General features: G+C 36.1%; 1 protein-coding gene across 1 annotated transcript in view; it reads right to left on the reverse strand.

Moving 5' to 3' along the window:
* The window catches only part of LOC140496990 (receptor expression-enhancing protein 5), a 41,322-nt gene that overhangs the window by 15,113 nt on the left and 907 nt on the right, over positions 1–25,302 (reverse strand). Inside the window, exons 2-3 of the mRNA XM_072597445.1 lie at positions 24,604–24,697; positions 676–814 (exon numbers count right to left, since the gene is read on the reverse strand). Coding sequence (XP_072453546.1) covers positions 676–814; positions 24,604–24,697 — 233 coding nt within the window. The remainder of the gene's footprint in view (positions 1–675; positions 815–24,603; positions 24,698–25,302) is intronic.

The following is a 25,302-nucleotide window of genomic DNA, read 5'->3' on the forward strand; positions in this document are numbered from 1 at the left end:
GGTGGAAGAAATCATGAGTAAACGCCAACTTACATAAGCCTATATAAGTGAAATCACAGATTTTGTTCTTATCCTAACTAGAGCATACTTTACTTAGAAATGTGGCAATTTGCTATACTTGGTAAATGAGGGAGTTTGGAAGAAAAGAAACACAGCTTCCGACTGAGGCAAAAGGGAATAGTAATGAGTTTCCTGGTTCCAAGTAGCACATGCTTTCTTTTTTCCAAATCTATATACTACATTTTGTAAATACTGCATTGTTTGGAAGTAGTAGCTTATTGATTTGACTTTCACTTACCACTGGGAACAATAAGTCTACTACTCAATGTTTTACTAAGAGAGTGTATCAAATATTAAAACCATTCTTACATAGTTAGGCAATAATATCTAAAAGTGGATCATGGAAAATACAGAACATAATTTATACCATGTCATAGAATTTTACATTCAATAAACATTTAAATGTATCTTCTTGGTGCTGGGGGGGTGTGCCTCAATCCTAAGGTTTTGTACAAAGGTCTTAGAGGCACTTAACTATAACAGTTTACAACGACATTTGCAAGTAAGCATCATTTCTTAGACAAGTAAGTAGCTACAGTTCATGGTCAATGTTTTATTTTAGGGCAACCAATCAATTAGGGTGGAGATTAAGCAAAGAAGTAAAAACCAACATACCTTCAGCATGTAGTAGAAAGGGAACCATGACAGGAAGAGATCAGAGAAGAATTCTGCTATACTGAAGACACCATATACCACCCAGTAGGTCAACCATTGTGTATCATCTTCTTTGTTGGGACTCTCAATAGCTTTGATTCTGAAAGGAAATATACAATACCTAACTCAATGAGTCTCGGTACTATATTGTTAACCCTCTATTTTCATAGATTGAACCCCAAACTAGTCAGAAATTTTACAAACGTGTGTGACACAGTTGTTATGAAACAGATAGAAGAGTACAACCTGTTATAACCACTGGAAAAACAATTCAATGTAAAAGGTTTATAGTGGATCAGCCAAGGATCTATGGACAAATTACTACTATGGTTAATGTGCAGTTTTTATGAAGCATTTTGTTTTTGCATTTCCCCATATTTCTTGGCATAGTCCTATATTTTTCTTGTGACTGAATTCAGTTATGAAATAGAGAACTAAAAGTTACTTACTTCACTAAAATGTTCACCAAAGCTCACAAGGTTGTTTTCCCACTTCTTAGTCATTTTGTCATGATGGTGTCAATAATGTGATAATTAAGTTGACTTTTATTCAAAGCAGAATGTCATGGTCTAACAAAAGCTATTCCTTTTGCACAGTCTCATTCAAAGTACAATTATTTTTGTTATTTTAATCAAGATGGCACTGGGAAATCTGGGCTGCAAAGTAAAAATAACTATGCCTCCTAAGTTGGAAATTAACCTCAAAGAAAGAGCAGATGAAGCATTAGCTTTATTTAAAACTTCTTGGTGCTGTCCTGTGAGAAAAAAGGGAGAAAAGACTTAAAGGTATCCCTCACTTTATGGATCATCATTCAAAAGCTGGAAAGAACCCCAAATAGTATCCAGACCATGCCCCTCATTTTAAAAAATGTTAAACCTGAGGCCCAGAGAGATGAAGTTCCTTGTCCAAGGTTACGAAGAGTGGTGAATGTCCAAGGTGGAAGTCAAATCCCGATTCCAGAATTAATTCCTTTCTACTTGTTGTCATCTAGCATTAGCTGCAGAATACATGTCTGTGAAATGAATCCTATTTCTACCAATTTTTACTAAAAATATAAGATGGCATCCCACAGGACCAGTCACAAATAAACAACAATAAACAAACTCTCAAATGACTAAGCTGAAAGTTATTGTCAAGAAAGGAGCTGGACTTTAGTACAGAAATAATGCCGTTTACTTTTAACATACTTCTAACACTTCAGTATTTTCCTCAGCCTAAACTTCCTACTTGTCAAAGGCCATTCCATGCATCAGTATATTCCCTAACAGCAACAGTAAAGTTAGACAGTAAACATAGAAAGACCAAGATTTAACATTCAATTCTTGCCTAAGACAGGTAGCTCTTTGCTATTTTCCATAATCAGACAATCCTCAACAATTAAGGCTGCTATCACATAGCTAAGGGCTGCTGGTCATATGAAGAGGCTAGGAGAAAAATCAGTGGTTAGATCAGTGCAAATTCATCTCTACAGGAAAAATAAAGTCAAATAACTTGCTTTGTTAATGGTGTTTGTAGTACTAACTTGTATGCAAAGACCAATGCTATTTTGTCAGTGTCCTTGAAGGATTTCCTGGCAAAGTGGGTATGCTTACATCATGATATCTATTTAATCCTGATTCTGTTTTTCTTGTTTGGACAGCTACCATATTGACCTCCTTCACCCAAACAGATAGTATAGCTCAGCAAGGCTTTTCCAGTACTATTTATCACTGAGTCAGGTATGTCACATCATATGTGCAGATAACAAGATTTGGGCTACATATACATGGAAATAATAAGGAGAAACAATGGAATATTGTCTTCCTTTGCCTCTGGACCACAAGAATTTCATCCATGATTGGGGATTCCACACTTCTAGCTACACAATACTTGATTACTCCCTGGAGTGTTCAGGGAAGACCAGTACCTCTGATGGGAGGTCTACTGAGCCCTTTTCAGGGCTGCTTTCCCCTTAGGTGTCCACCTGATCTACCAACTTTCATTTGTGGATTTAAGAAGCTGTAGCATGTGCAGTGGCCATACCCTGACAAACTCTTTTGGGAGATGGGCTACCCCAGGTTGAGTATAAGTGAGGGGCCTCAAACCCATTGGTGAGTTAGTGGGGTATCTACTCTATGCATGTGAAGACTTCCCTGGCAGAATAGCTAAATGTGAACAATTTGTTCCAGTGGGCCATAAAGGTGACAGAGCTTAGAGCTTGGTCAGTCATCTAAAAGGTCAAGGCCATCCACTGCATCTCAAGCCATTACCAGTTGTCTTAATTTTTGTCTTGCCACTAGACTCAGACAAATCTGAAAGAGAGAGCGAGGCTGATGACTTCACATAGCTCTACCTCACTTAAATCCAATTTATGTGTGAGTCAAAAGATAACACCTATATCATTTTACCATTTTTTTCTACCCCACAGTCCCATGGGGACAGGCAAGTAATGAAGCTGCAGATGTGGATACAATGGGAGCCATAGTCACAACTCTGCGTCAGGTGAACCAGGGAATAGGGTTGTCTTCTAACTAGATTGAAGCAGCAGTGGGATTCAGCAACCCTGGGGGTGTCTGATCAGTCTCTTTAAAGAATTGCACTGCTCACCTCCTGGTGTGAGGAAAGGGCTAAAAAAGTTGCCCTAAAATTGTCTGCTTCACCTAATCTAATTCTGGGCTGCTTACCATGGAAGGCAGGGATCCTACCTTATGGTCAAAATGCAAAAAAAAAATGTGCAAAATTTTTTTGCAAAGATGATTCTATTCACCATTGGCACATGGAATATGTACACCCCTATGGACAGCGTGAAATTCAGTATACTTGAAAAATGAACAGCTCTTGTTGCAAGAGAACTCAGGAGATCATATTCAAATAGCAGCCTTGAGTGAAACAAGGCTGGCAAATCAAGGCCAGCTTGCCAAAGTTTGAAATTTTTTTTTTCTGGAGTGACCACAGTGATGAGGAGTGCTGTGAAGCTGGCATAGGTTTTGCAATCAAAACTTGTATGCCTCCCAAAGTAGTGAAGGACAGGCTCATGACAATGCAATTGCCACTTGCAGGAAAGCACCCTCATCAATGCATATGTTCCCACTATGACAAACCCTGATGAGGTCAAATAAAAAAATGTATGAAGACCTCAAGACTCTCATTATCAGTGTACTGGAAAAGGACAAGCTTGTCATTCTGGGTGACTTTAATGCCAGACATAGCAGGGAGTTATTAGGAGGGACAGAGATGGAAACATCAACAGCGGTGGTCACTTACTCCTGAAGACTTGTGGGTCTCATGATCTTCTCATCACCAACATTGCCTTCCATTAATTAAGTGCATTAACACTTCCTGGATGCACACTCACAGCAAACAATGGCATTTAATAGACTATGTCAATGTAAAGAGAAGAGACAGACAGGATGTGAGAATAATGAAGGTGATGTGTGGCACAGAGGGCTAGACTGATCATAGACTTTTCCTCTCCAAGCTAAACATTCACATTTAATAAAAGTGACAACTCTAAGACAAGACAACTACCAGAAGACTGACAACCCACACCAAGAAAACAGGTTCTCCAGCCAGCATCTCACCTCCATTTTACACTAATACTAACAAACCAAAGAGCTTTAATACTCTGAAGACTATTTATGGGCCGAAGATCTATGGTGCATCTCAGCTACTGTGATGTTAGATGCCTTCACCAAGAAGAAAGACAGTATCAAGGTCAGCTACTGCACTGATGGTAAATGATTTACCTTGAAAAGGCTACAAGTCAAGACTGAAGTGGAAGGATGGTTGGCATGCTAATTTTTGTTCACAGATTACTGTGCACTTAGTACTGCCTGTGAGGCTGAGATGCAACAGAGGAAAAATTGATTCTCTGCTGCTTGTGCTAATTTTGGCCTGATAACTAACACCAAGAACACATGTTCTCCAGCCATAGGTAGAACACTGGTTATAGCAAATGGAGAAATTTTGATTTTGAACACTGTGAATAAGTTCACTCACCTTGGCAGTATACTTTCCAAGGATGTATACATTGATAATGAGGTTGACACACACATTACCAGAGCTAGCTCAGTGTTTGGGAGCCTCCAAAGGCAAGTGTAGGAGAGAAGACGTATTATATTAGATCAATGGAGCCTCAAGGCCACATTTGGCCCTGTAGTTCCTTAAGTGCAACCTTTTGACTGAATCCAAAGTTCATAGAACAAATCCACTTAAGAAAAGCCCTTTCCTGTCTGTTCAGATATGATTTTTTTTGTTATACTACTTGGTACTCATAACTTTAATAAAAGTTTTGACTTGGGCTTATAAGGACTTATAAGGCCACATGGAGCCTTGAGGTTGCAGGTTCCCCATCCCTGTATTAGACTGACTACCAAACTGAAGGTCTACAGAGCCATTGTACTGACTGCATTGTTGTATGCCTGTGAAACCTGGACAGTCTACCAGCACCATGCCAGGAAATTGAATTGCTTCCATTTGAATTGTTTCAGGAAGATTCTGAAGATCATTTGGCAAGATGAGGTATCAGACACTGAGGTCCTTTATGAGATGAACTGCCAAGCATTCAAACTTTACAGAGAGCACAACTTTGATGGGCTGCTCACATGGTTCAAATGCCAAAAAGACTATTTTAAGGATAACTCACAGAAGACAAGTATTCACATAAAAGTCAGAGAAGCTATACAAGGCCAATCTCAAGGTCTCTCTGAAGAATTAAAGACATGGAAAACACTGGCACAGGACCACCAAGCATGTCATACCCAGCTCAAAGCAGACACTGTGCTCTATGAGCAAAGCAGATCTTCAGTAGCTTATAAGAAATATAAGATACAAATTTAGAGACTTCTCCACTCCAAATGTTCATATGGACTATTTGTGGCTGACCCATGGTAGAGCTTCCTGAGCTCATACTGGTCTGATCAACCACAGTTGGACCCAACATAGTGATGTCATATCAGTCCTCCTCAGGCAAAAGGATAAGCAAGTGATCTCTAAAAGTTTAGGATTTTTGATCATTTTATATTGCAGTACTTATGACAAATATTTGCCAAGAAGACAAACATGAAAATAATGCAACTTATGGGTTAAAATAGGTTTCAAAGGAAGAAGAGATAGAGAAATTTTATAAAAACCTCCAAATAAAATCAACATATATTCTGATCTTCAATAATTTTTATTGAATTTAGAAAATAGGAACCAGGAATAAGGAATGAATGAGGCCAAAGAGTACATGGAAGATGCACTCCTATATATCACAAATTCTGTCCTTAAGAAAAGAATAAAAAATACTAGAAGTAATGAGTACCAAGTAGCATAACCAAAAAAACTTTTATTTGAACCGACAGGAAAAGGCTCATTACTGATCTGAATCATTTCCGAACCAGCTGTCTGTTTACAGTCAAAGTACTGACTCACAGCAAAGATCCAAATTAGAAAAAACTGGAATAAAAATGAGAAAAATGTATGGCATAATTAAAACATCTACAATCTGATCTACTTTAAACAACTATCCCTTTAAACATATTGTTGATGGAAAATAAAGTCTAATGAATGAAAAACTGGACAGACGTATATTGCAAAATTTCCTATAGAACTTTAACTAATGTAAATCAATGGCCACAAATGAAAAGCAAAAGAACCTAAAAAGTTCCTTAATTAGCAAAACTGACTTAATTACCTATCAGACAGATATGGAATCTAAGAACAACATTGATTTAAGATATAAAATAGTTTTAAAATTATATTATATGAGAACCCACCAGCGCTTTCTTTTCCAAGTGGTCATTTCCCTGGGGGCATGGCTAGATAGTATTACCCTTTGTAGATGAACTGGATAAACCAGAACCTCTATCAGCAAGCCTTGAACTAATCAGAAATTTTGAAAATCTCAGTCTCGAGGGAAGAGTGGAATGGATCTCCTCCTTCCCATCCCACCATGGTCCCATGAAGAAGAGAAGGAAGATAGCAGAGTTGTCTCTGAGAGGGATCCAGCTCTTGATGAATCAGGAACCAGAGTGGGGAAAGAAAACAAACCTGAAATTAAATGTTATATGAAAAATAAGCCAAAATTACTTGAAAAGAGGCCATTTTGTTCCCTGGGAAATCATGAGGAGGACATCTCCTGAGGCAGGAAATCTCAAGGTATTTCAGATTAGTACCAAGATTCCAGGATTATAAAAGATTGTGCACAGAAAAAAGGGAGGGATTAGATTTTTAAAATTTCATTGATACGGAAAGCTCCTTGGGAAGGAACTCCTATTGATGCACGTCACTATCTTCTCTGCAATTTGTAATTTTAGAGTTCAGTAAGGCATTGGAGGTTAAGTGACTTGTTCAGGGGCACACAGCCAGAATATATCTAAGGTAGAAATCGAGGTTCAAGTTCTCCATCTGAGGCCAGTTCTGTGTCTTTTATATCATGCTTCATATCACAAAACAGGAAGAAGCAATGGTAGATAAGACCAATTTAAAGAAAGCTAGGCAAGACACTCAACTGAGCAGAGTCATTTAAGTCAAGGGCATATAAGAATGAACCTGGAATGAGAACAGCAAACAGAATAAATATAGAAAGATTTGCACTTTTTAAAAAATACAAGCCTTTTTTTTCACTACCAAATGAAATAGAACTATTGTATTTGGACTCTGACATCACAGTCACAGATGTACTTACAGAAGAGCAATGAAAGAGAGAAATGGAACTAACGGAAACAAAGGTGGGAAAAGCATCTGGAATGGACCATTAGTACCTAGAGGAGATCACATGCTAGAGGTGACACAATTTTAGGGATACTGAGGGATCAGTTCATGAAACATCTGCAGGAAAGAAGACAGCAAGGGTATGGGGAAAAAGTCTCAGTCTTTACTAACACCAAAAAAGTCAATTAAGAGAACATCAATAATTGTCAACCTAAATGCTTACTTCCCATTTATATATTTTTAATGAAAATAATCTATATGCATATTTAGGGCATCGTTGATGAGAGTATTCAGAGGAAACAGGAAGTCTTTGTAAGCCTTATTCCACAGCAGACCACAATTTGACTGAGAGACAAAGAGATCTTACTGTGCTTATTATTTGTTATCTAAAAAAAACCACAACACTTGATTTGGCATAGTAAAACACTGCCATGAAAGCCTTTAGGCTTTTTCCCCCAATAAGACATCATTATCAAAATTATGAAAGTTTTCTTAAAAGATCTGACAACAAAGATAAGCTTGCTCAATGACCTTCTGACCATTAAAATCAAATGAGGTATAAAACAAGAAGACATATGCTTGCCAAAATGTTTGCCACTGTGACTGAAAAGATCTAGTTGAGGGATGCCTCCTCATGTATGGTAAGTTCTTCCATATGTTTCTCTTTGCAGACGATAGTCTGCTGGGTGCATCAAGTCCCAGAACATTTAGAAGAAATCCATAACCACTTAATGGTCCATAGAAGAAAAGCCAAATGGATCAAGAATGCCTTTTGTCCAGATTATCACATGCAACTCAATGTACAACTTAAAAGTACTTATTCATCAGCATAAATATTAGAAAGGCATTAAGAAGGGCCCAAAATTGAACAGGAGCAAGAGGGTAGACTGGATTGCTTTTGGGGAACTGTGAACCTCTTTTAATGACTCCAAACTTCTCTATGAAAAAAAGTCTCATCTTTTTTAATGTCATTATGCTGCTACTGGTGTTGTATATCTGAGTAATGGAATACATCAATCTCAAAAGAATTAAAAATGGGAGGGAAATCAGAGGGAAATGGAATGGCACATAATGTGTGTGAATGGTGTGCAGCACATGAAAATTAAGTAGCAATGAAAAAAAGTCAGCGTAAAGATCATCATCAAGGAAATGTACTGTCAAAAAAGACGAGCTGGTCAGAGGATGAAAGGGAAGGGTAACTGATGTGGTTATCAGTGATGAGTTTCACTGGTAGCCTTACAATGTCAAGAGAAAGCAAAGAACTCTAGCACATTTTGAACAGCAGTTATACAGGACTGGAAAGCACTGATACCTGTAATATACATCACTGGAGGCAACATTCAAATCAAAGAGATGAAAGATCCATTTGGGTATTTAAAATATGAAAAGTACTTTATATATCATTTCATAAGCTTCACAAAAAAATTTGTGGTAGGTTTTACCTCATAGGTAGGTACATCATTATTATCACCATTTGACAAGAAGGGAGGAAGGAATTCCAGACCAATATCTCTCCCCAACAGAAGCGCAAATGATGTAATCACAGTTGATATAATCATACATAATGATTACTGGGAAAACAAGATATCTAGTTCTCATCTCTGAATGTAGTCACATATTATAAGAGAGTCATCTGTCTATACCCTGTAACATTTATCAAGTTTGAACTCTTCTCCAACTAGGTTGAGAAGTAAACAGTATAATTGCTTGAGAGCATCAGTCATATTCCTTGGATCTCTCTATAAAAACATCAAGCCATTCAGCAGTTGATCATTCAGCAGTTGGAAGCCATTGGTGGAGGCAGAACCATTTGCTTGTTACTAGACGGAAGCAAGATGGGGAGGGGGACTGTCCTCTATCTCCATTTCCCTCCCCACTCCCCATGGTCAATGTTATCAAAGATACTGGACTAGTAAGATGCAACACATCCCACCAGGAGCAGAGATGGTTACCTAAGGGAAGAAAACAATTCAGTGAGTGTAAAAGAATGACAGCTGGGGACTGAAGATTCTTTGATTATTGTCTGACAATTTTTACTTTAAGAATGTATTTATTATAACTTAAAAGCATGCAGTATCCAAAGCAAGATTTGAACCAAGTACATTCGGAATATTATTCAAACACAGAAGATGAATTGCAGAGAGGATAAACTGGAGGCAAGAATTAGGAATTAGGAAGCTGGGTAGGAAGGGGCTAGCTTTTTCTAAGACCCAGTCAAATTTGTTGTTGTTCAGTCATTCAGTCATGAGTCATAGCCTGCCAAGCCCTTCCGTCTTCCCCTATCTACCAAAGTCTGTCCAAGCTCATGTTTATTGCTTCCATGACACTATCTACATATCTCATCCTGCCATTCCCTTCTCTTTTTGCCTTCAACCTTTCCCAGCATCAGTGTTCCAATAAGCCCTGTCTTCTCATTATGTGGCCGAAGTATTTAAGCTTCAGCTTTAGTATTTGTCCTACCAATGAAGAGTCAGAGTCAATTTCTTTAAGTGCTGACTAATTTCATCTCCTTGCTGTCCAACGCACTCTTAGAAGTCTTCTCCAGAACAATTCAAAAGTGTCAATTCTACAGCACTCAGCTTTCTTCATAGTCCAACTCTTACAGCCTTACATCACTACTAGAAAAACCATAATTTTGACTAGATAGGTCTTTGTCAGGCAGGATGATGTCTCTGTTTTTTAGTATGCTGACCAGATTTGCCACAGATTTCCTTCTAAGGAACAAGCATCTTAATTTCATGGCTACTGTTACTGTCTGCAGTGATCTTTGAGCCCAAGAATATAAAATCTGACACTACTTCCAATTCCTCTCCTTCTATTTGCCACTAAGTGATGGGACCAGATGCTGTTATCTTGGTTTTTTTTTAATGTTAAGCTTCAAGCCAGCTTTTAAACTCTTTCACCCTCATCAAGAGGTGACTTAATTCTTCTTCACTTCTGACACCAGAATGATATCATCTGCACATTTGAGGTTGTTATTTCTCTTGGCAACCTTAATTCTGGCTTTTGATTCATCTAGCCTGGCATTCTGGATAACGTACTGTGCATATAAGTTAAATAAGTAAGGTGACAATATACAGTCTTGTTGGACTCCTTTTCCAATCATTTGTTCCATGTTTGGTTCTAACTGTTTATTCTTGGCCTGCATACAGGCTCCTCAGGAGACAAGACAAGATGATTTGGTACTCTCATGTCTTTGAGGACTTGCCACATTTTGTTGTAATTCACACAGTCAAAGGTATTACTATAGTCAATAAAGCAAAAATAGATGATTTGTAGAATTCCCTTGCTTTCTCCATAACCCAGTGAATGTTGGCAATTTGATCTCTAGCTCCTCTGCCTCTCTGAAAACCAGCCTGCAAGGTGAAGCCAAAATGACTGAGAAAAGGCAGGAAGTGGCAGAATGGGATAAATTATCTCACATGAAGAGCTGTGAAAGAGCTTTTACAGTGGAGGGAACTGTGAAGGAGGTGGAGGGGAGCGAGTGAACCTTAGTCTCATCAGAATTGCCTCAAAGAATAACGTACACACTCAATTAGGTATAAAGATCTGTCTCACTCTATAGGAAAGTAGGAAGGCAAGGGGTTAAAAGAAGGGGGAGGGTAATAGAAGGGAAGGTAGATTGGGGCACATAAAAGAAGCAAAACACTTGAGGATGAACAGAATGAAAGGAGAGAGAGAGTAGGACAAATGGGGGGAAGTAGGATGGAGGGAAATACACAATAATCAGAACTGTGAAAAAATTTACGGCAAGTTTCTTTGATAAGGACCTTATTTCTCAAATATATAGAGAACTGAGTCAAATTTATAAAAATAAGAGCCATTCTTCAATTGATAAATGTCCAAGGATAAGAACAGGCAGTTTTCAGACAAAGAAACCAAAGCAATCTATAGTTATATGAAAAAGAAATGCTCTAAATCACTATTGATTAAAGAAATGCAAATTAAAACAACTCTGAGAAACCACCCACACCTATCAAACTGACTATTATCACTGAAAAGGAAAATGATAAACGCTGGAGTGGATGTGGAAAACTAAGACACGAATGTACTTTTGGTGTAGTTGTATACTGATTCAACCATTTGTAGAGCAATTTGGAATTAAGCTATAAAACCATGCACATACCCTTTGACCAAGCACTTCCACTACTGGATCTATATTCCCAGGAGATAAAAAAAAAAAACAAAAAGGAAAAGGACCTATATGTACAACAGTATTTACAGCAGCTCTTTTAATGATAGTAAAGAACTGAAATTTGAGGGAATGTCCATCAACTGGGGAATAGCTGAACAAGTTGTATATTATTGTGATGGAATACTGCTGTGCTAGAAGAAAAGATGAGTAGGATGCTCTTAGAAAAACACGGAAAGACATGAACTGATGCAAAGCGAAATGAGCAGAATCAGAAGAACATTGTACCATGTAACTGCAATAGTATGTGATTGATCAACTGTGAATGACTTAGCTATTCTCAGCAATACAATGTGAGAAAATCCTGAAAGTCTTATGACAAAAAATGCTATCCATCTCCAGAGAAAGAACTGATGGAGTCTGAATGCAGATGAATGCATACTTTTTTTACTTTATTTTGTTTGCATTTTCTTTCACAACATGACTAACGTGGAACTATGTTTTGCATGCCTGTACATGTATAACCTATATCAAATTGCTTCTCTTTCTCAATGAGGGTAAGAAGGGAGGGAGAGAATTTGGAACTCAAAATTTAAAATAAAATTTAAAATTGTTTTTACATGTAATTGGGGGAAAAATAAAATATCAAATTATTAAATTGAAAAATAAAATTCAACTGTAGAGCTAAAAAGTTACATCAGATTCTCCTAGAATAAAATTTTGCTTAGAGAAAAATCACGATAAAGGTGTTTTGTTATTAAATTCATTCAAGTATGACCATAGATAATGATAAATATTATAATCAGATTTGGAAAAAAATAGTAAGAAATAAAACACCTTGCCAATTCATAAAATTAATCTGGAAAATTCTGGGAAAAGTTGCTATTATTCTTTAAATAAAGTATACATAGACTATTAAAAAAAAGAAAACCATCCTGTACTTCTGGTAATTATTGGTTCACATACTGATGAAGTTTAGCTTGCAGAACCTTAAGCATAACCTTGCTGGTGTGTGAAATGAGCACAGTTGTTGGATAGTTTGAACATTCTTTGGCATTGCCCTTCTTTAGAATTGGGATGTAAACTGACCTTTTCCAATCCAGTGGCTACTATTGAGTTTTCCAAAGTTGCTGCCCTATTAAGGGCAACACTTCCACAGTATCTTCTTTTAGAATTTTGAGCAGCTCAGTTGGAATTTTGTCACTTCCATTAGCCTTATGGTTAACATTGTTTCCTAAGGCCCACTTGACTTCACCCTCCAGGATTTATGTGGAATAATTTTCCCTACAAAATAACAGGGAAGTTGTCACTGAGACTTGATTGGCCCAGGGAGCTAAGGCTTCAGTCAATTCATGGATTCCTAGTTTCCTAGAGCAGAAAAAGTCCAGCCTGCAAGGATTCAGTGCCCTTCACACTTATCAAATATCCCATTTGAGTCATCACACCCTTCTGAACCTACACACTCTGCAGATGGAGCTGAAGCAGAGTAGCCAGAGTATCCTTGCTGAATATCCATTCCATGCTATGGATGAGTAAAAATTGCCTTTTCTTAACTGGTCTATACAAGTGTCTCATTTCATTCTAATTGTAAACCTGAGCCACTGATTTGGCCTGATTCAGACCTGACACAAAACAGAAGATTTTACAATAAGCTAAGTGAAGAAATATAGTCTCAGCTTGGGAGATAACAATGGGAGTTAAGAAGAAAGACCAAACATGAGAGCAGTCATGAAGATAGAAAGTACTAGACTGGATAATTGACTGGCTACATAGAAGTGAGGAGGAGGGAGGGTTGTAAGTCTGAATGACTCGTGAATTGGTGCCATCAAGAGAAACAGAGAAATTAGGGGAAGGACAGGTTTAAGGATATAGATGAGCATGGTGAAAGAGGAGACCTAAGCCTTAAAATACATAAAATTTATAAACAGTTTTAGGCCTTTCTAAAAAAATAAAAAAATTGGGTTTTGATCATTTCAAAAGTTTTATAAAATCACAGTAGAGCACCTATTTAAAAAAATCACAAGCTAAAGTCTTGATAAATTGTTACTATGTCCTTAAGAGCATAGAAACCAAAGTTTCAAGATCTTATTGTCATTCTATGAGATGTTTCTCCCTATGGGGTCAGGGCGAATGTGTGAATTTGATTTTGATCCGTGAGGATTTTTGAGGAGTCTGTAGAGAAGACAGAGAGAAAACAAATGAGGAGAAATGTTTTCTCTGCTAGAACTGTAAACTTATTTTATGAAGAAACATAATGAGACCATTATAAGGAGTCAATCTGGAGAGAGATTACCTTTAGAGAAACTAAAGATACTGTTTTCCTGACAATTATGGAAATTTAGAGAGAAAAAAGAGAAAGAGATCTTCCTTTTTTTCCTTATGAAACTACTGTAACCTTTATCTTGCAAACAAGATGAAGACAATTCTGTCAGAGAGTCTTGTTATCCTGAGTAAACTAAATGAACAAATGAAGGCTAAGTCATCTATTACTGTTGGAAGGATCTGAGGTAACTGGCTGTAATTGTTCTCACAACTAAAATATTTTAAATGATTATCTATGTCATTGTTTTATTACTTATTTCATTGATAAGTTTATATTCAATAACTAATATTTATATAAATAATTTAAAATTTTTAATATTGATTTATTTTTAAAAATTTAAACCTTTAGGAAAAAAGCTTCTCTAGTTTCCTATGTAAATAATGTTTGATGAAATGTAGTAGGGAATGCTCAAACTAACTCATGAATGAGAAAGTTATTGTAATAATATTAATAAGAATATGTACATACTCTTTAATTACCCTAGTTTAGGATGAAAATATTAAATAGAAGAGTCAAAGAGTAAACATGAGTGTGAATGACCCCAGATCTTCTATTCTTTGCTAAAATAGGATATTAGGATTTAGAGCTAGAAGAGACCCTTACATATCATCAAATCCAGACTCATCATTATACATATGAGGAAATTAAAGCCCAGAAATGTAAATCATATGGTATAGAGCTAGAATCTGCACAAGTTATTACTCCATGAGTAGTGTTAGTTCTACCGTATCATTCTGAGTTTTTAAAATATGTAACTGTTTCAGGCAGACAGTTAGTTGGTCACATCTTAGTGACACTGAGTGAAAACAATGAAATCAGTTAGTGTCTTCAATTCTGAATACTATCAACAATGAAATTTCCCCTCATGAACAGCTTCATTTATGTGCTTTCCCAGTAGATAAGCAGTCAAAATTTTGTTGAGAATTCTCAGTAATAAAAGGATGTATACTCTAGTCAAAACAAATTTATGGCATAAATTATTTATACAAGCTCATATTTAGATAGTTTTTTATAATTTTATTTTTATTTGGACCTCAATAGACACCAAATAAAGTGGACATTTCTATATATATGTATATTAGAATAGAAAAGATTATACATCGAATTGCAGATCTCTATTATGTACAGTTTGTTCTTCTTTAAAATTATATAATAAAGTTAAATTGTAGCTTTCAAAGCTGTCCTGCACATCTGTGACTCTGGCCTTCCTTCTGTTCTCCTCTGAGCAGTTTTTAAAAAGTCTCAATAACTCTCTTTTCTTTTTTTTTTTTTGGTCTTTTAAACATACATTTGGAAAAACAAGCCATACACAATAGTTACAATTTCCTTTTTCTGCTTTTCATGTGCTTCAGTTATATAGTTCCTTATAATTTACAAATCACTTCACTGGGAACAATCCTGTGATTAGGGTATTATCCCATTTTACATGTAATGAGACTAAGGCTCAAAAAGGACAGAGGACCTACTCACAATCACTCAACTGGTAGGTATCAGAATCAGGACTTGATTCCAAGTCTAGTACTACTTTCACTTGGCACAGTTGTATATTAATTTATCACTTATGTCTGGCACACACATATAGCTACATAGAAATCATTTAATGGAAATCATTTTTTTATCAGTATCATAACAATATTCAATCAATATAGTTGTAATTTATATAAATAAGTGTGTGTGTGTATACTTATATAAAGAAATATGTATGTATGAATACATATAATAACTTTGAAGTACAAAATTATAAAATCCACCAACAGCCCAAAGTCCTTCCTCTTTGGATTAAACCTTGAGCATCTAAATTAAAATGCTAGGGGAATTACACAAAGACACTTTTCTCATATTTTGACTATTTCTGCCCATTGCTAAGAGATCCTGTGGCTTCTTTACCTATTTCATTCTTGTTCTGAGTGAAGAATGACTCAGGCCAGTCCCTTGGTAGATTAGGTTTGATACTGGAAGGAACTGAAACTCTTAAAACTCCTATAACAGTCAACCAAAGGGAATTTACTAGCCAAAGCAGGGGAAGAATATTTAACAAGAACATGCATTAAGATGCTGAGAGGTGATTCTACTAAGCAAAGTTCCCCTGCCTCTGAGCTGGCCATTATGGTCTGCACGCTAAGCTTCAAAGATAGACTGGAGCTCCTCTGGTTCTTTTGTACTAAGGAAACTATGAAGTGATGTTAATAGAGTGAGCCTTTAGTCCCTTGACCCAATTAAATCTCAAGGACAATTTCAATACCTTTTAACTAACTTATCATGCATGGGATGAGAAAGCTGGTTAGGGTTAGGACATTACTGTCAACACACACACACACACATATAGTTCTTATATGTGTACATTTTCCCACCCCAAAATATCCCTTTATACAAAGTAACCTCACCGAGGGCAGGGCCTGCTTCATTTTTTGACTCTGTATCCTCAAAGCATTAGAACTGTGTAGTACTGTATAGTACCTGGCACATGGTGCATGCCTAACATACTGTGACTTATACTGTCAATTGACTGAATTACTGATTTATAAGTAAGTAAGGTAGTAAGGAACTAAGCTCCCTTGTATATTTTTTGAGCAGGGAGTGACAAGATTGGAGTTGTACATTAGAACAATTAATCTGATCGTTGTGTGTAAGATGGATAGAGGGGAGAGGGGAGAGAGGGTGGGAGACTGGAGGGGCAAGAAGACAAAAGAGAGAGAGTTATTATAATAATCCAGATGAGGTAATGACAATATGAAATACAGTGTTAATAGAAATGATAGAAAAGAGGAGTTGACTGTTAGAAATTTCTGAAGTAGAATTGAAAATGGCTTTATGACTGATGGATCATTTATTTGAAGAAGGGGTATTGAAAGGGAAGAATCAAGAGAATAGTTCCAAGATTACAAAAATGAATGACTGAATAGTAGTGCTTTAGTAGACACTACACACTGTATGAGATACAGGGAGATCTAGACTTTATTCAGAATTTTATCACTGATTCACCTATGACCTCATAACTTCTCAGTTTCTCAGTTTTTCTTTTACCTATAAAAAGGTAATATATATAATATATATGTATATATAATATTTTCAAATATATGTATATATGTATATGTATGTGTATAATATTTTCAAATCCTACATTTAAAGGAAGCTCTGAAAAAATAAATTATTTTTTATAATTCAGTTGGGTTTAGGTAAATTTGAATGGAGTCTGCATTGTACTTATTAGACTACCAGGAGTAGTAGTTGGGACCAAGCTAAAAAAGAGGAGTGAACACATACTAGAAATGGGATAGATCAAGAGCAGATAAATGAGAATTAGTGATTTTTTTTAAAAGAGCGATTTAGGAAAAGTTCTGTAATAAAATACATCTAAATGTTTAATGCAAAAGGTTACAGAAACATATTTTTTTAAAAAAGACAGTTGCCTTAGGATAATTAATTATTTCTTCCCAGAAGACTTGATCCTTTTCTCTTTAGGGCTTCATTAAATACTAAACATGAAAGAAAACATTTCTAGACACCATCATTTAACTTCCCTACAGAGAAAGAAACTAATGATGTCCCTACAAGTCCATGTACTACTTTCACAATTTGCCACATGCCACCTAATGAGTTTGGAAGCATGAAAAAGAAGGTTCCCTGAGAGTTCTTCAGGTTGTATATTGAATACCATACAATCCAAATGGCTTGAGGCATTTAGGCACAGCAGTAGTTTCACTGTCTGAACACTTTTTTTATTATTAAAAAAAAATCTCTGAAAAATAGTCCATGATGACATACATTATTTATTAAAAAAAAAAAATGGAAGAAAGAAAAGAAGAAAAGAAGAAAGGAAGGGAGGAAAAGAAAAAAGGATTTAAAGTCTAGAATTGTGAAACTGCAAAATGGCCGTATCTTATTTTTAATATAAAATAGGTTCAACCAAAATAGCATTTTTATTGATACTGCAGAATAGGAAAACACTATTTTGAAAACCCATTCCCTGTGTTTCAAATTCCTCCACCTTGGAAAAGATTATTTTCTTGAAGCATTAGGTAGTATTTGTGTGAAAGAGATTAACAAAAACTCAACTAGTTGAAATATTGTATATTAGTCATGGCTACCCATGAAAAATTTGAGGTAAGTAACTAATACTTCCTTTTTTAACAATAACTTTTTTGGAGGTAAGAAAGGAAGGGAAGTTTGGGAGTTAGATTTTTCTAAACTATTCTCTTTATTATCCTAATTAAAATATTTTCTCTGTATGTCCCATTTTCATTTTCATAACAAAGTCAAAATTTAAATCCAAGCCCCCAATTCAACATCCAGTATTCTTTTCACCATAATCACTGCCTCTCTTTATCCATTCTCTGTGTCCTTAAGGAATCTTGCTACTTGTGTGTGAAATCACAAATATCTATGAATAATCAGGAAATGTTTACGGTGGCAGCATGGCATAAAGAATCTGGTGCTGCATTTAAGTCAAGAAGACCAGAGTTCAAATTCTTCCTTATGATTTTTAGGGCAGTGAAGTGAAAAAATAAAAAAAAAAGAAATACTTTTAGTAAAAAAAGTTTAGAAAATGAAATTAAAGAGAAGAGAAAAGAGGATTTTACTTAACTACTTAACAAAGAGAAAAAATAGAGGATAAGGATTAGATAACTAATTAGCACAGGCCTGCACAACATGCAGCCTGCCAAAGAATTTCAGGCTGGTATCACATGACCCACAGCAAGCAACCATCATTAGTCTGTCTCTAGTCTAACCTATCTGCATCCTGAAGAAGTTTAGCCTATTTTAATTTTGGTCCTTACCTACTGCCAAGTTGTGCAGCTCTGAGTTAGAAGGAAGAAGGAAAAAGGAATTAATAAGCAAAATTCCAAACTACAGAAATGTAAAACAAAAGGAGAGGCATGGAGCTTGAGGGTGAGGGGAAGAGAGTTCGGAGGAATAGGGCTGCTTTAAAAATAGGTGAACAAAAATAACTGGAGACAAAATACTGTGTTTGCAAAGGAAAAGGAGGAAAATACTAATTTTGGAAGAAAACAATTTTAGAGACAAATGGAAGAAAATATAACCCTAGCTTTCTTAACTTTAAATGTAAATGGATTTGACAATCCAATAAAATGAAAAAGTGAGAGTGGTTAAGCAAAGAACCTCATACAATTAATTGCTTACAAGAAACATACCTAAACTATAAAGCCATTCATAGAATAAAAATGAGCCACTGGAACAAAATTACCAAGCATCAAGTTAATTCAAAAATTCAAAATTCAAAAAAGCAAGAGTTGAAATCATATAATTGAAGCAAAAATGAAAATTTATAACATAAAAAGAAATGAACAAGGAAACTGTATTTTGATGAAAGGTTCCATAGACAACAAACCAATGAATTAAATTTATGTGTTCCAAATATCTTGGTATCTAAATTCATTAAGGAAAATTTAACTGAATTTCAAGACAAAGATAATAATTCAATACAGGCTGAATTTTTTAGTGCTTTTCTCTCAGTTTTGGACAAATATAACTTAAATAAAAGAGAAAATTTAGAATTTAATAAATTGCTGAAGACTTAAGGAATCTTCAAAAAGGAATTACCAAAAAAATATATGTATATATCTGTCAACACCACATGGCAGTTTAAAAAAAAGATCTGATCATGTTTTAGAGTATAGAGATATTGTAAGTAAATATTAGATGGCTTAAATAATAAGTCTATCTTTTATAGACCACACTGTAATAAAAAATAGTAATCAGTTTAGGGAACAGAAACAAAAGATAGAGATTCAAATAAGACTTAACAATGAAATCCTAGCTAATGTATGTCAAAGAATAAATCAGAGAAACTATTAATAATTATGTGAAAGAAAATTACAACGATGAAACCATATAAAATTTTTGAATTACAGCTAAAGCTTTATTCAGGAGAAATTTATATCCCTAAAAACATGCATTATAAAATAGAAAAAGAGAGGACTGATAAACTGAATATGTATTTTTAAAAAGTATAAAGTCAAGAAATAAAGAAACCTCAAATAAATACAGAAAAGGAGATATTGAAAATTAGAGAAACAGATAAACTAGACACGAGAAAACTAAAGAAATAAATAAAAATAAAATCTGGTTCTTTGAAATGATTAATAAAATGAATGAACTTTTAGCCAATCTGATTTTTTTAAAAGGAAAGGAAATTAAATCAACAAAAAAGCAAATTAAGGTGAAATCACAATGAAGGCAAAAAAAAAATAATTATCAGAATCTATGGTTCAGTCATATGCTACCAAAACACAAAATAAAGAAATAGAATTAGCTGTAAAGAAAGTACTGAAGAAAAATCTGATCCTAATGTATTTACAGGAGAATTCCATCAAAAATTTTAAAAAATTAGTATCAATATGACACAAATTATTCTCAAAAATTGAGAAAGAAAACCTTCTATTAGACTTATGACACAAATTAGTCCTAGTACTTAAACTGGGGAAGGATAAAGCACAGGAAAAATATAAACCAATAGCATTAGTAAATATAGGTTTTTAAATTTTAAGCTAAATCCTATCAGACTCTAGTAATTCATCCAAAAAAATAATTCATTATGATCAAGCTGGACTTATACCTAGGATGAAATGCTGGCTCAGTATTAGGGGGAAAAATTAAACATAATTCATCATATTAAAAGCAAAATGACATGATTATCTCAATAAATAGGAAAAAAAGCCTCCGACAAAGAAAATTATATATATGCATATACATACACACATATGTAAAACCAATACGAGTTTAATTTCTAAATCAATCATATTTCATGGTTCTCTTCATATTGAAATATTTGTGATTATTGATGATTGTTATACTCATGAAAAGATAATTTAAAAGAAATAAGCCCACAAAAAAAATGTGTAAAGGGAATGAAAAAAGCTCCTGCCACCAAAGATATTCTCACCATATTGTCTTCTTCATTGCATACGATGATTCATTCTTATTTCAACTGCTTTATATTTTAATTCTATTAAGATCAGATAAAGGTAGAGCTCTGTTCAAAATCAAACACCATAGGAATGTAGATCGATTTTGAAATTTCAGGAAAGCATTAAGAGTATTATTAACATTAACATTGTGTACAAGGTTGATTGCCACAGGGCTCCCACTGCTGTGATATCACTCATACAACTGATTTATCTTAATTTTCTTGGTGAGAATTAGCAGAAAAGTAAGCATGGAGGCAGCTAGTATCTCAGAAATGTGTTCTGTCAACTTACAAAACTTCACAAAACTTACGTGAAAACTAGGTTTATTACAAGAGAAATGAACGTGCATGTGGAACCCAAAGAGTCTGTAATTTATACAGAAGTTTGCATATTTGTGACAGCAAGACAAAAGAAGGAGGAGGAACACAAAACTCCACCTTAAGGGGCATGGCATGGGAGGGGAATGGTGCTTCAGTAAGGATGGGAAAAGGATAAAACCTCACCCAAAGGGAAAGAGCAAAGGTAACCTTAAAAGCCAAATTCTTTTCCCTTAGGAACTTCTAGACCATGAAGATAAGATGTTCTCCTTATCTGCAAGTTGTATAAACCTAGTGCAGACTGTCTGGCTCCTGTCTTGACTCCCAAGGACAGTTTAGGATGCAAACAACAAATTATGTCAGCTGGGGCAGGGGGCTGTCATCCTTGACACATGCAGGACTTCCTGTAGGCTCTGGGCTCAATGTTTCTGGAAAATATGGCAACTCAAAAAGACAAGTTCAGGGGGACCCCTTAACAGTTCTCATTATTAGCAACAGAAATTTGTACTTCAAAGCTCATTAAAAACACACAAACACAGACATAGTAAAGTTTTGGGTACTGTCAACGGGTCCCCTGAACTTGCCTGCTTATTCAGAGTATGTTGGAGGCCCTGAATGGTTCAAGGATGAAGTGCCCCACCATCCAGCTGACATAATTTATTGTTTGTATCCCAAACTGGACTCTGTTTGTGTCCTTGGGAGTCAAGATGGGCTCCAGGTATTCTGTGTCAGGGCTGAGAAATTTACTTGTGCAGTTGGGACCCTGTAGATATGCACAACATCCTATCTTCATAGTCTAGCAGTTCCCAAGGGGAAAGAATGTGGCATTTGTCATCACCTTGCTATTCACATTTTTAAAACCCACAAATGCAATTTTTAGATTTGTATCATGATGATCATAAAACTTCAATAAAGTGTTAAGTCCCAAATAACTTGTAAGTTCACACTAGTAGTTTTAAAAAATGAATACAAATTTAAACAAAATAGACCACTCTTCATACAACCTGCTACTGACCATTTCCAATATACATGGTGATATTAGTAAAGATATTTCTATTTCTTCCATCTGTTTTAATGATACATATAGTTTTTGAGGCAGCTATGTAGTTTCAGATAGGGTGCTGGGCCTCAAGTCAGGAAGATCTAAGTTCAAATATGACCCCAGATACTTACCAGCTATGCGACTCTGGGAAAATCACCCTACCTCTGCATGCCTCGGTTTCCTCATCTGTAAAAATTTGGGAAAATAATGGCGCCTGCCCTTCAGGGTTGTGATGATTAAATGAAATATTTGTTAAGTGCCTATCAATAGTTGATGTTATATAAATTCTAACTGCCTTCCACAGAAAAAAAAAATCCTGAATGTGGATTAATGGCCAAGCCAAGTGCAAACATAGGAGATACCCCCACAATATAATTTGTCTAAAACCTAAGTATGGATAAATTTATTCAGTTTTAACCTACGTATTTTTTTCTAAAGGGATCTCATTTCAATGAAGTCATCTATTTATGGGGAGTTCATCATGTACATACATGAAGAAGAAAAGGAGGAAGAGAAATAACAATAATAACTAATGCTTTTATAGGGCTCTAAGGTTTGCAAATAACATTTGCTCTTTACAACAATCCCCTGAGTGACGTACTACAGGTTTTATTATCCTCATTTTTTAAATAAGGAAAGTGAGTCTTAGAGAGGGTAAGTGATTTGCTCATGGCCACACATCTAGTGTCAGAGCTAGTACTGTTTCCATATTGCCTTTCTGAGAAGGAGAAAGTACTATAAGCAAGTAAAAGTATAATGACAGGGAAGAGATGTTACTGGACACTATTAGATATTTACACCACTTTACAAAGCTTTCCTAGGCTATTCTGAATCACAGCTATCTACATACTTCAGTTGTTATCATATTACATTTTATTGGGGGCTGATGATATTCCAGCATCTTCCCATTGGCTAGAAATCCAAGCCTGTTTTCTTACCCTGGTTTATATTTTAAATCCTTTGAAACATACTCCAGAGTTCTATGGATTGTTACTATAGTAGGCACCACAGAAGGGGGAAAGGAGACTGCTGGCATCCCAGGAAACTAATGTCTCAAATTTCATATATGATGCAATATCCCAGAGCAGATTCCCAGAGCTTCTAGTTGCAGATTTAAGGACCCAGGTGCTTATAAAGATCCAGAGACCTCTACTAAATTAACACAATTACTATTAATGTAATTACTCTTCCTGTTTGAATTGGAAACTACTTAAAGCAAAGCATAGGCTGTTTTTATCCCAGTGCTGGCTAGGAGACTCCCAGTGGTCTAATGTAACTGTAGTCCAAATGTCACAACATTCTTAGTTCTATTTCCAGCTTTAACAATAACACAATGTACAATCTGGGCAAGTTCTTTAACTTATTTGTGTCTTTAGTTACCATCCTTCACACTTATGAGATACTGTAAAGATACAATTAATAAAGTTTATGAAGCCGTTTGTTGTTCTTTTGGGAACGATTGTACAGTTAAGTTGGAAGGGAGAGAAAGTCATTCCCACCTGAATTAGTGTTGTCACGTAAATGTAGACTATTTTTTAGAGAGTTCTAGTTTTAATCCATACAGTTTAATCCATGTTAACATATAGCAATAGAACTTAGGTTAAAAACTGTTAGCAAAAAGTAATTTCAGAATCTATTTTAATATGAATCATTTGTAATAGGCATATTAACTAACTGTATAAAGTTTGCTATTAAAGTGGTTTTCAAAGTATTTAAACACCAAAATTTAAATTTAGCATTCTCCTAACTTACACTATTAATATGCAGACTGCTTTCATAGATCAAATAAAACCTTCAAACCAGTCAGTGTCTCTTAGTTCTGAATTAATAAAAAGGTGCTTTTACTGTATAGGGCTATCAAGTATGGCTAAATTCCCATGCATACCCAAACACTGGTATCATATGATTACAGATTTTGCGTGGAGTTCAGAGGCTATTTCAACACCCTCTTTTATGGAGGGGAAAACTGAGGCTGAGAGAGATAAAATACACTAAAATAACTAGGGGGACTTTTGATACTAGGTCAGATCTCTCTTCTAACAAAAAAATCTCAAAAAAGTAACAAAGTAAAGCGCTATTCTACTTCCCTAACAATGAAATCTACAACTTGTCACTCAAATCTAGTGGGGAGCACTACTAGAAATCAGGAGATCTAAGTTTGAATTCAGGCTTTACAGGTAAAATGTTAGATGAAGCACCGATACACAATGTGCTTTAGTTTCTCCACCTGTAAAACTGAGATGTATTTGTCGTGAGGAAAAAGTATAATAGGGAAGTGAGAAAATAAAGACGGACGGGGTTCCATAAATGCAAACCGCTACTATTTTTGCCGTCCAAGAGCAGGCCTAGCAAAGGAGGAATTCTACCCCCTATTCACTTGAAGGGGGGCCAGTCCCTAGCGACGGATGCACACTCTCCCACACGCCCCACAGAGATGGGGCGGAGCTAGGAGAGCAAAAGGAGCCACTTACGAGACATAGGCCGGGTAGCCAAATCCGATCAGGTTGCAGAGCAGAGAGGCTCCATAGCCAAACACCAGGTACAAAGCCACCAAGCCGATGATACCTGAAAAAGAGAAGCAAAATGAAAAGATGTCCCGGATGAGGATGATGAGACGGTCACTCTTCTCTCCTGCTTTCCTCACACCAGCATTCTCAAGAAGCGAAATCTTGAGTTCTAGGAATTGCCTTCAAGGAATAGAAGGAGAAAGAAAAGTAAACGGAGGAAGTGATTGGCTCTGAACCCCAAATCAGCGAGATTGAAGGAGTGGAGTCTAGCCCCCACCTCAGATTAAGAAGGAGGAGAGAAGCTGCGAGGGTTGGGGGAGCGCCAAACCTGCAAACATAAAGCGATACATGGCAGCAAGGGCACCGCAAGAGCCTGACACGTCAGCACCCCAGCACTTTCCAATTTCCTCCTCCTCCAGGAAAAAAAAACCCTCAAATTTAGCCCTACCCCCAGAGAAGCTCTCCTTCCTACTACACCCATTTTTGCTTCAGTCACGCATTCCTCCAGGCAGAAACCCGAGAGCCCACGAGCACTCCCCAGTGGTTTTCCCCAAGCTTCAGGGCTCCGCCAGGCCGTGGTGGGGAGTGACTCACCCCCTTTCAGCTGCCCAGAACCACACGCAACCCAAGCCCAACTAGGGAGGCCGGAAGGGCGCGGGCTGG

The sequence above is a fragment of the Notamacropus eugenii genome, chromosome 3, assembly GCF_028372415.1.
Source record: "Notamacropus eugenii isolate mMacEug1 chromosome 3, mMacEug1.pri_v2, whole genome shotgun sequence".
NCBI lineage: Eukaryota > Metazoa > Chordata > Mammalia > Diprotodontia > Macropodidae > Notamacropus > Notamacropus eugenii.